At 50.5% G+C, this 12,553-nt stretch overlaps 1 protein-coding gene across 2 annotated transcripts in view; it reads right to left on the reverse strand.

Moving 5' to 3' along the window:
* The window catches only part of INPP5A (inositol polyphosphate-5-phosphatase A), a 192,286-nt gene extending 181,666 nt beyond the window's left edge, over nucleotides 1-10,620 (reverse strand). For both annotated transcript variants that reach the window (XM_027746326.2, XM_027746325.2), the window contains exon 1: nucleotides 10,512-10,620. In XM_027746326.2, the coding sequence (XP_027602127.1) occupies nucleotides 10,512-10,586 (75 nt within the window). In that variant the 5' untranslated portion in view covers nucleotides 10,587-10,620. The remainder of the gene's footprint in view (nucleotides 1-10,511) is intronic.
* Nucleotides 10,621-12,553: the final 1,933 nt, after the last annotated feature.

A 12,553-nucleotide genomic window follows, 5' to 3' on the forward strand; every position in this document is an offset into this window, starting at 1 on the left:
CAGGTTGGGCAACCCTACTGAGCCAAGTCTGGAATTCTCCGCAGAGGGAAGGGTCTAAACCTGCCCTGCTGCTGGAGGCAAAGGCATCAGGCGAGCCTGGTCCTGCTGAGGGAGGGGAGCCGAGCCCTGTTCCACAAATCTGCAGTTCTGGACACAGCCCCTCGGATCCACAGCTCCTTGGACACTAGGCCCAGGAGAGCTTTACAGTGCTGGAAGAAGCTCTGGCTGTGCCAGGTGAACGATTGCAAATGTGAATAGCAGGTCACCCTGCTGTACGTGACCAGGGGATTGAACAACAACATACAGAAGAGAAATGCCTTTTTTTTTTCTTTTGCACTATGACAACATCTCTTCCCAGTTCTCAGCGCAGTTCTTTGGACCAATCATGCTTTGAGTAACAAACAGCAATACTGCAAACACAGTAGTAGATAAAACAGAAACATGCAAGTGAAGCAGCCACTCTGCTATTGAATCACTTTCCATCTCATGCCTCTGCTGCTGCTTCATTTGGGGTAAATACTACATTCATTAGCTGCCACTGAACCCTGAGGATCCACTGCCCTTACTGTCTCAGGCACTTGGAATGGTCTTCTGGCTCCTTCCCACTTCTGAAGTAACTGGGAACAGCATATTTATTTTCTGAAATGTCAACAGAAAAGCAAACAAACAAAACCCATCAGAACTGTGAGCCTGACTTGGAGACTCCAATTCCCACACACTAATAGGACATGATGAAGCTTTCACAAGATTTAGAGACTTTATAAGCTGACAGACAACATGCATGTTTTTCCTCAAGTTTTCAGGAAAGCATGTGCATGTTCCAGCTCCTGGACCACAGTCACTATGCAAAACATCTGGAAATGGTCTGTGTCTGTAACAGAAAAGCAGATAAAAATGGGATGAGGATTTACCAAAAGAAGCTGAACAAAGAAGTAGGCAGTCAGCCTCAGCAAGTGCTGGAAAGCAATGGGCAATGGCATCAGCAATTAAAAAAAAAAAAAGGAAAAAATGTATAATGCCTGGCTGTCACAAAGTCTGGTTGATGTTGGGAAGGAGTTCTGGAGGTCTGACCCCTGCTCAAGCAAGGTCACCCAGTCAGCTGCCCAGGACCATGTCCAGACAGCTTCCAAGCACCTCCAAGGATGGACGTACCACAAACACTCTAGCGTTTCCTTAGGGACCTTTCTTGCACTGCTCTGAATGTAGCATAAAGCAAATCCCTTACCTGTTTAATATGGATTTTCATTATACACTGAATGTTCACAGAAGTTCATTATTTTTAAGCAACACAAGCAAGTCTTGTACCAACATTCACCTACTTATCAAGGGTATCTCCCTTCACCTGGCTGACAGCTCTGTCTACAAGAACAAGTAGATCCACACATTAATATAACTTAGGAAAAAGTGGGAAAGGAACTATAGATCTTCGTTTGTTGAGATAAGTAAAAGATTCACAGTGGTCATAAATCATAAATACTTTAACATTTAGTAAGGACAGCTGAAGGGAAAAGGCTTTGCTTCCTTTTTGCTAAAATGCTGTCCCACAAGACAAATGAGATCTGGCTGCAGAGCCCTGTGAGCAGCCGAGCTGGGATCGGGCCTGTCCTCCCAGCCCAGAAAAACAGCACTGCCAGTTCATGAAAACAAACTAGCTTTAGCAGAAGATTTTTGGGTCACATCCAGTTCTCTGAAGTGAGTGGGTTTGTCCTATCATATTGTTCCACTCAGTTCTTGACTCCTTCATGTGCCTGGCAGCATTTGTAGTTAAAAATAAATTAAAACAAAACAAAACAACCCCAAACAGTTCTTCCATTTCTTTCTCCAATAAAAAGCACGATAGGAATTCTAGACCAACACTTTCACTTTGAACAGCTGGTTTTAAAAACTGTTTTGAATGGTGAGGTCAGGGTCACAAATACCCAATGCTTTTGTCAAAGGGAACCTCCTTTGCGCAAATCTGCTGCACTGCTGGACCCGACGACAGCTGTCTGCCCAAGAGTGCACAGAAAGGTCTTCACTGCTCAGACTGTTCGAGAAAAGCACAAATTCTCCCCCTAAATAAGCAAGAATTCTGAAGTAATTAAAACAGAGCCAATGCTAGCTGATGGTACTTAATGAATTCAGAATTCTCCCAAGTAATTTTTGTACAATTTCTTTGCATGTTTGCTTGACACACAAACAAATACTGACTGCCACAGAGTTCAGCATATAGTTGTGAGCTGTTCCTACGGGAAAACTAGTTTTGCTTTTCCCACTGGGATTGGTAAAGCCTCTAAAATTAGAGAGTTTGCCACACCAGGAAAAACAAAAAACTTCAAAACAAGCTCCCATGGCATCACTTAAAAAGCTTTAAGGAAAGAATTCATGGGCTCCCAAAGCCCATGTGCCACTCACTGCTCACCCACTGCAGTGCCAGGAGTGCCACCAGCCCAGCACAGAGCTGCTCCAAGGAGCCCAGCCATTAACACCCAGTACCTTGGTGACACATTCAAGGACAATTAAAAAAATAAATCTCTTTTCAAGAACAAGGTGGAAACTGGAAAATGAGGAGCAAACATGTAGAGGCAGCTCTACCTCAGCAAAGTAAAACAAACAGGTTTTGGATACGGTGTGTTCCCATGGTACCCAATGCCCGCGATCGGCCACTCCTGCACCGTGTGAGTGAAGCCTCATACCCAGAGCTGAATGTTCTAGAGAAGGTGACGTTATCCACATCCTGTAAACAGTCTCTGTGAGCCTCACCAAAGCACAGACCCACAGGAGCATCCTTCCCTGCTTTTACTTACTCCCCTAACTAAAGAGAGACTTGTAAAGCCTGTCTGAAGAGCTGGTTTTGCCATTCATTTGAGCCTGTGCCAGCCAAGGAGCCGCTTGCTGAGCAGGAGGCTCACAGAGCTCAGATTAACTGAGCCTTTGTTTAGCCAGGAACTTCTCCATAACCAAACGTGGTGCATGCCCATACAGGCTCGTGTTGCAGACTGTACACGGTGCTCCTCTGCCTTCCTCGAGCTAAAGGGGAAAGAATGAGTCCTCGCTCTGGCTCTCGCCCACGGCCAGCACGGTCCGTTCCCCGACGGCTCTCCCCTCGCACAGCCTGATCCAGCTGCAGAGCTGCGCTCCCAGCTCACCTGCCAACCACACCAGCTTCAGAATCTCCATAGCATCCTTCCAAAATCCTCCCATTTTTGGCAGGAGAACCAGGATGCCATGTTGGCAGCTTGTCCCAAGCACAGGAATACCTCTGGTGGCAATTGGAAGGGCAGTTGTCTGGAGAATATGCTGCCACTTCCTTGGGGTCACGCAGGATGTCTGCGGCTTAACGCAAACTGAGCCCCATTTCCAGAGCCCAGTCCAGCATTCCCACCATTAACCACCATTCCTCCTGGAACATACCTTTTGTCCTGAAGCAGTTATTTTTCTCTCCAGGTTGTTTTGAGGGATGGATGGTGCTGTACAGCACAGGCACACAGTCCTTCTCTGAACTGTGGTTATGGCGTCCTGTACAGTGATCTGCAGCCACAAGTTCTGCAATCCAACACTATGGATTCCAAATTTGAGCCTAATTTAACACAATGTGCTTTGTGTTGCAAAGAAAAAAACCCAAACCACCTGGTTCCAGCACTATTCAGTGCACTATCCCCAGGCGTGCCTGAAAGGAGCAGCAACACAGCTTTTCTGCACGTGCATCGGCAAACCAGCCCAAACCAACATTTTTTAGTTCTGGCTTTCAAAGACTGAGCAAACATGTGATGTGACCAAATGCCATGCTTCCAACACTTCTGGAGCTGTCAGTGATCCACAAGCAGCAGACAATCCCAGGCTGTGGATGGTGGAGAGCTGGTTGGCCAGCTGTGGCCCCAAGCATGGACATGGGAAGTGGGCAAACACAAAACCACGCGTTTGTCTTAGAAACAAGAGCACGTGTGTGTGTGCAAGAGATCAGGGTTTCTCCTCCTTCAGCAGCAGCTTATCCAAAAGCTTTGGCTGAGCAGAACCCCTGGCTGGATGGCCAATCGCTGCCCAGCCCAGGGAGACACAGCAGGGAGCCCTGCATACCCGTGTCACCCACGGCCTCCTTTCAACTCCTGTCCCTGCTACAACTGTACGGGACATTAAAGCCTCTCCTGACCAGAGCTTCTGACTGTGAACTCTATTAGAAAAGAAACAGAGGTGAAACTATAGGAAACCAAGGAGATGGAAAAGGCAGGGACAGCAGGATTTGGCAAGGAATATAGGCAGGAGAGCTTTTCACCGACTGAAAAACAGCGCAAGGAAAGATCAGAAGCTGTTTCACTAAGGACAAATGAAAACCTGAAGGGAAAGTCCTTCCAGTCACAAGGCACAAGTGAAAGGAAAGCTCTCCGTGTTGGAGTTTGGCACTTGTAACCACATCCCTGGGCTGCAAGTCCCACCTCGAATTACAGCCTAGAGTTCTCAGTGCCACAGGCTGGTAAACACTCAGTGTCAGTGCCAGTAAACAGCCCCTGGGAGCTGCTGAACCCCTGTGTGAGGTACCTGCACCACAAGAGAACCTGCAGCGCTGTCACAGGCTTTTAATTGCTTTCCTTAGCTCTAATGTTCTGCTTTCAAGAATATTATCTATTACAGCTGACTGACTCACAAAGACAAGTGCTTAACAACTTGAAGACATTAATGAAAACCATCAATTATATCTGACTTCAAATATCATATAGGAGCAATGATCACTTTTGTTTGCTGTCAATAACTGCTTTAATTTCAATCTTTGCCAATAATAGGGAAAGTGTTAAAAATTAAAGCAATTAAATAGAACATTTACATTTAAAAATGACGTACAAATAATGATAGTAGTGCTAAGAGTGTCAAATAACTACTACACACTATTGGAAGAAAAGCAGTAAAAGTAACATTTTTCTTTTAATACTCACTATTCCCCAGAATGATGATTATTGTGCTTAATGTGACCTTTCCCACAACATCAAATAACACATTTCCCTGGAAGTTTCATCAGGGGAAGATGTCACTTCAGTAATAAAGATGCCAAAAGGATGCTAAATGACTCCGAGAGGCCATTCAAGCAGCCACCAAAGACATAGAGTCCTGTTTTTCTGTGACCACTTCCTGTTCTTCACCAAGAGAGTGAAAGAAGATGGTTAGAGAATAAAGTATTAACCTACACTAACTTAGAGGTATTTTGAGAACTTCCACATACTAAAAGCCTGTCACTGGCTTGTGGTCACACCTGCCTGCCTTTTTCCTTTTTTTCCAATTTAAGCTAAGAGTTCAGGGGCAGAGGACAAGGCAAAGCTACAACTAGAGCAGCCGGTCTTCTGCAGGGGTGGAGCAGACACCTCCCTGAGGTTTGTCTTCCAAGGTGCTTCAGTCACTTGCTTTCCTCTTCCCACACAGATGCCAAGGCATGGTGTGTTGGTCTGCCCTGGGGGAGAGGAAACTTTGGAGTTTAACCTGGTGGAATCTCCTCGTTGACAGAGAAGAAGGTGCGTTCAGGGCAGCCACACTCACCTTCCTGGTGGTTGTCTGAGGTGCACACAAAACTCCAAACGAAAAGCCTCCTTTTTTCAGTGACACCCTCGATTTAAATCATAAATGAGGAGTAAGGGGGGAGCTTTCAGGAAGAGCTGAGTACACATGGTACAAAAAGGGAAAGAAAGCATTTGAGGTAAAAGAGGAAATAATCTGCAGGGTGTGGAAGATGTATGTTGAAATAAATAACAGAAAAAGGAAAAGAGAAAAAGTAAGTAAAAACCAGATCAGCCTTTTATGAAAAATCATGAAATCTGAGAGCTTGACTAGTATTATTCTGTGTCTTTGAAGTCAAATTCTATGGTAAGAAAATTGATGATGAAAACTTTGGAACAGGAATAAAACCTTTAAAATATGGTCTACTGCTCACCCAAGTTAATAAACTACCAGATCCTTATGCAAGGCTTTCTTCCTATGGTATCCTACTCACATTGCATGATTTCATATTTAAATATGAAATAAAATAGGAAATAAATCCTTTTAAACCATCACACTGATACACTGGCAATTCATGGAAAGCCAGCAACCTGTAAAATGTCAACTCTACCTATTATAAAACCACATTAACAGAAAGCTGTAATTATATAATGCACTTTGCCACTATTACTTCCTCATGTTCTGTGTGCTCTTGCTGTCAGTGATAACACCTAATCAAAAGGAAAAGATGGGCTACATGATAATCCTCTGAGCATCCTTAAGGGAGGCTAAACACTGTACCAGCTCCTAACAGAAACTCTTTTGCTCAGAGAATTGTAAAACTATCTGCTAAGAAGAAAAAACGCTGGGTTTTTTGTTAAAGTGGATTTTTTTAAGCATACAACCCCATCTTGGAGCAGACCCCCACCCTCTGTGCTGCCTGTACTGTTGCTGCTCCAGTCATCTTCAGCAAATCAGAAAAGAGCTTTAAATCTTACAAGTACATGGACGCACAACATCATGTCACTGCTTTATTGCACGGCTGCTTTGAGTCTTGCTCCCCATTTATACTTAAAGGGTTTTGCTTTACAGCCCATGCTCAGCTGTCACTGACTACACCTCATGGGCTGCAGGTGAAGGGCTGGTGGTGAGCAGGACACGTGCAGCCTCCACCCACAAAGCGCCCCTGGACCACAGCATGCAGCTCTCAGTAGGGGCACTGGTTACCAGTAACTCCACCAGCATATGGCTGGTGTGTGCCCTTAGCCCATGCTGGGGATGCCAAGAGCTGGATTACGTGGAAGCTGACACCCAGGGAGCTATAAAATCAGGGTGAGCATTTAGATCCACTCTGAGCAGGGCTGACACTGACCTTGTCAAACTGTGCAATTGCGTCCCTCGCTGTCCATGTTGGACACTATCACCTACCTAAAGACCAAACGAAGCAAGAGCTACAAACAGGTACCAGCCTACAGCTCTTTCAAAGTGCAGGTACCAGCAGCTGCTCATTGTACCAGGACACCTGGAAAGGCACCTCAGTAACAGGCCAGCTCGGGCACTGCTGCTGGTGCAGCTCCATCGTATGGCCCGATCCCAACAGCTGCCCCCACACGCCCCCCTCAGCTCATCCTCTAGTGCAGAAGTAGAAGACAAGCAGCAGTGAAGGATTTTTCAAACCAAAACCCTTTTCACAGCAGCAGATGAAGAAGGGCACGCAAAGCCCAAGCTGTTCCACAGCCAGGTATCACCGTGTTGGGCCACCACTCAGCTTTGTTAGGTTGCACATCTGGGTCAAAAGCCATATCCTGCTGGCCATGCCATATCAACAACATCATGCTCAAGATAAAACAGATTCGGATCCCTCAACAATTAATTTTTTTTTTTCAAACATTGCAAAAGGTAACAAAACAGCTTCCTCCTCCCCATCATCACTTTCATATAGCTCAAGAAGTTTTGGGCAGTCCCAAGTTCTGGTCTACCTCGAAATTTCACCTCCTGCACAGGGGGTTTAGAATGGAGTAAAACAAGAGTCTCCTGAAATAGAGCATAAATGTGAGCATAGCAGAAACTGTAATAAAAGTGTTTATATGAGATTCTGCCACAGAAAATACTGTTCCATAGCCTCCCCACACCAGCTACTCACACCTCATTCCCAGGTGTTTGTCCCAGGGAAAAGAAGCAGCATTAAGCCATCTAAAGTAACTGAAGAGAATGAAGGGGATACAGCAGATTGTAAAAATACCCGGGACATTAAAGTAATTAAACCCTGGTACAGCAAAAGCAGTGCAGTGCCAGGCAGATGAATGCTGTGCCCACCACGGCACTCGGCTCATCGCAAGGTACATGTGAAATTTTGTCAGTGCAGACAAAGGAAGCAAGGAAACAGGGAGGGAGAAAAAGAGGGAAAGGCTGAGATCACAAGTTTGGGTTGGAAGGGATCTTAAAGATCATCTAGTTGAATTGCCCTGCCACGGGCAGGGGCATCAGAGGAGGGTGAATAGAGAAAGGGACCCTGGGGTAGCCTGAACTCCATCTGTTGTTACTGCATATACTGTGATAAAAACAATAAATGTTTCCATAGCTAGAAAGCATTAAATGCTTAAGTAAACATGAATGTACCAAAAATCATACACATTCATATTCATGAGATGCACATGTTCATGAAACTTGAAAGAGTATTTACAGATCTAATACCGTATTAACATTTTTAATGAAGCAGCAGAATTAAGCCAACCCAGCGCAGTCCCTCTTCACTGTTCATGTTTATTCATGAGCTCCCAGGTCACCATTGCAACAGGTAATTAGTGGATGTGGATACCTGGCAGAAGCAAGCTGGTGTGTTATCATAACCTGCTTTTGGTAACTAGAGAGCAAAAAAAAAAAAAAAAAGGCAATTTTCCCCTCTTTGCAAAAGTACAGACAGATCAGCAACACCAGTGATTTAGGAAAGCCTGTCCCACCCAGACAAACCTGGATGTTTTAAGTTGTTCTTCTAATAAAATGAAATGCAAATCACGTCACTGCCTCACAGCCCTGCTCAGGCTGCTTCGAACACGCAGAGATGGGTCAGTGCAGAGCCAGCAAGGGTTCCCTGGGTGGAAGGGGGGCAGGACTCCCACCGTGCAGGGCCAGCCCGTCACCAGAGCCTGCTGACAGCAGCCCTTTACAGGATCACCTGGCCTGGAACTCCAGGTAGGAATGCTTCCCAGAGGACTTTGGTCAGCGGTGGACGGGATCCTGGAGCATGAGCTGGCAGGACTGTGTTAGTGCAGGATGCCCAGTCCAACCATCCCAACTGCTCAGCATTCCTGCACTACCTTGTGGCAGCTCACACCCTTACACTGCCCCGAGATCTGGCAACACTGGAGTAAAAGTGTAGTGTTGAATTAAAATATGTATCACCAACTGAAATTTTAAATGGGAAATGGAAAACATGGGTTAAAGGAACGGCCCAGCTCAGGCGCAGTCTATCAAAGCAGGAGTCCTTGTTCACGACTGCAATCACTCCAGGTCACAGCAGAAAAACATATTCCTCGACTGCACAGGAAGGGCCCAGCAAGGAGCAGACACCTGAAGCCCCAACACACAGCTCAAGAGCCGAGTCCCCAAGCCCAGCTAATGTCATCTTTCCTGTGCCTGAACTGCACCAACAGAACTCCAGAAGCCGGGCCAGGCAGCCTCCAGTCCCAACTCCAACAGCTGCACACCAGGAGCACAAACACAGACCTTCAGATCAGCCTTCCAATTCCCCAACCTGCAGTGGAATTGATCTAAATGAGCCTGGTTTTGTTGCTGTGGAAAACTAATTTTTTCACAGCAAGGGCTGGCTGGAGCTGAAAAGTGTTCCCTCCAGAACAGCGCACAGCCAGCACACTCGAGGAACACACAGAGCCTCGAATACTAACAGGGAACAACCAGGAAATGGCTCGGTCTGACAGCCCGGGATCCCTACAGTGACAGTACTCCGAAGTGCCCGCTCTGTCACGGCACCAGAGCACTTTGAACTGAAGCGCTGGCCTCGATGGCAGGGACGGTGACATGAAGCAGGACACACGGCAGAAATCACCTGCCAAAACCCCACTAAACCCACGAGATCACTTACACACAGACACTGCACACGTCCAAAGCCACAACCACGACAATTACTATGGAATGAGTATTTTCACAGCGTTCACTTAATATGGACACATTTAACTGTACAACTGTGGTGATAACTGTAAAAGTTTACTGAACTCGGAGAAAAGATGATCTGCATACTTCCATCACAGCTGTTTAAATCAAAGTGTGAACTTCAGGGCAGCCTTTAAAGCAATGTAAAAGCAAAACAGACTTTGAAGAACACACAAAAAAAACCCCCTTGGTTACTGTACCTCAACGCTCTATGTGCTGGGCTAGCTCACAGCAAAGCCTGTCCTAACACACGGCAAGAGCAACACACAGCATGAAGCTGGACCTAAGCCTCTGCCAGATGTGCGCGGCTTTACAACCAGCAAACCCCTGGAAACGCTCCCGTCGCGCTGTGGGACATGTCAGCATCGCTCAGGCCCAGGGGGCTTCGCCACTGCCTTCAGCGGAGCCCGACGGATCCCGGGGAGCAGCCCCGGGGGTTCGGGAGCCCGGAGATACTCCTCAGCATCTGCCTCCGTTCACAAGCGAGCCTTCCTCCCTGGGTTCAGCTGTGCTCCCGTCTTACTTGCAGCAGGGAGAAATGCTCCCGAGGTTTTGCCCGAAAACACTACGCGGAACAGAAATTATGCTGCATTTTCATGTCACACCGCCGCCGGTAGCCGGGGAGGAGCGCCCGGAGGCGGGCAGGGCGCGGCGGAGCCCCCGGACCTTGCGGGCAGTGTCACCCCGCGAGTCCCCCGGCGACGGGCACATGGCACGGGCGCTCCCGCCGCCCCGGGCGCTCCCGCGGCTCTGCCGCCGCCCCGCGCCCCCCGCCCCGGGCTCCGGCAGAGTCTCCCACCCCCGGGCAGCGCCGGGACACGGCCGGAACGGCTGCCGGGACCCCCAGCGCGGGGTCGGGCGGCCCCGGAGCCCCCGCTCCCCCCGGCCCCCGCGGTACTCACGTCGTCAAAGAGGGAGCCGACGTTGGCGGTGACCAGGAGCACCCCGGCGCCGGCCGCCGCCGCCTTCCCCGCCATGGCGCGGGCGGAAGCGCGGCCGGGAGCGGCGGCGCTGCGGGGAGCCCGGGGGCGGGCGCGGGGCGCTGCGGCGAGCGGGGCGCCGGGCCCGCCCCGTCAGCGCGGCGAGAGCTCCCGGCGCGGGCAGCCCGCGGACATCCGCGCCCCGCGGGGCCGCGGCTCAGCGCTCGCCCGCCGCCGCTGCCGCCGCCGCGCTGCTGTTGCTGCTGCCGGGACGGCTCCCGCCGGCGGAGGCTGGCGCCGGGCCGCGGCGCATGGCAGGGCGGCGGTGCCGGCGGGGCGGTGCGGGCTCGGCGGTACCGGTGGCGGTGCCGGGCGGGTCCGGGCACTCCGCGGGGCCGCCGCCGCTCCGGCTGTGCGGGCGGGCGGGCGCGCCGGGATAGCGCTCTGCGCGCGCGACGTCACGGCCGCCCCGCGCCGCTCTTAAAAGGGCAACGCCACCCGCGGGGGAGGGTGGGGGAATACACACACAGCCGGCGGCGCTGTCCCGCGGCCCGGCTGTCCCCGCGGGACGGGACACGGCTCGGGAGGACACGGCTCGGCTCGGGAGGACACGGCTCGGCTCGGGAGGACACGGCACGGCTCGGGGGGACACGGCTCGGCTCGGCACTGCGGCCGGTCCCTGAGCGCCGGGCGGGGCCGCCGGTCCCCCAGCTGCGCGGAGCACCCGGCGCTGCCCGGCCGGGCCGGGGCGGGGCGGGCGCTGCCACCCGCGGGAGCCCCGCACAGCCCAGGGCCCGCGGCCCCTCCGCGCAGCCCGCGGTGTCCCCGGGGTCGCCCCCGGCGGTGCCACCCCCGAGCGGGGCTCAGGGAGGGGTGGGCTGCAGGGGTCCGTGCAGGGCCCGGGGATGCCCCGGAGCCGCCCGCAGCGCACGGCAACCCCCGCTGCGGAGGGAACCTGTTCGGCATCTTTGCTAAAGAAACCCCAGAAACGACAGATCAGCCTTTGCTGCTTTGTGCGAAGCAGCCCCTGGCACGGTCCGTGCCTCGCGGGTGATCGGAGCAGGGGCACAAGGCGCTGAACCCCCGTGCCCGGGCTGGCAGGGGCTCGCCGAGGATCAGAGCTGGGCAAGCTGTTGGGCACGGGGCGTGTAAGTGACGCTGAACTGATGGGTCAGTCCTTTAAAGTCTCCTCTGTGGCAAAGTTTCTCAGGCGGGGATGCAACTCGAATGGCAAATCTCTGCTGGCCTTCCTTGTCAGAAGGTACAAATTAAATATACAATTAAATGAAAAACAAGTTGAAATTGTGGAGTTCTGCCTCATCCTTGGGATACTTGCTGGCCTCCAGCAATGTGTGGCCCACAGATGCAGTGTGGAGACACAGAACACTGCTGGACTCCTCTGGACAATTTCTTCTAAGGTTTTGTGCAGCTCCCGAGATAACTTGCATAAAGTTGCACTGTAGACACCTTGATTTTACCTGGATTCAGCCACCAGCTGTCAAAGGTGAGCTGAGCCAACACACCATCCTGGTATACCTTGGCATGTTCACACATGGGGAAAAAGAAAATAAAAGCGGGGGAGGAACATTCTCTGCTGTGTTTTTGGCACAGTCTTACAGCTTTTGGCCAACAGCGATTACATCAAAGCCAGGGTATGCTGGAGGAAGCTGTGTCAGATTACACCCAGCTGGAAAGGGATCCCAAGCCATATGGCATCCAGGTGAAAAGTTTGGCAGTGCTCAAGAACAGGAAACTAGAATGGGAAGTGGCTGCAGACCACAAGAAGTTCCCTGTAAAGAGCCTGGGCAGGAATTGCCACTGTGATGTGGAGGGACTTTGCCAATTGCTTTGGTGAAGGAAGTTTTACAGTGCAAGAGCATCACAGCTGTGCACGGTTAGAAGTGTCTGAGCAGTGCCTGGGCTGATGGCTGTGAATTCCACATCTTCTGGAAGGAAAGGAGCAGGTAAAACCTTAGAAAACAGGAACATAAAGTACTGCAGCATCTATAAAGCATTTTCAAAAG

Source organism: Pipra filicauda, unplaced genomic scaffold, assembly GCF_003945595.2.
Source record: "Pipra filicauda isolate LSUMZ 115617 unplaced genomic scaffold, ASM394559v2 scaffold150_size2825430_pilon, whole genome shotgun sequence".
Taxonomy (NCBI): Eukaryota; Metazoa; Chordata; class Aves; order Passeriformes; family Pipridae; genus Pipra; species Pipra filicauda.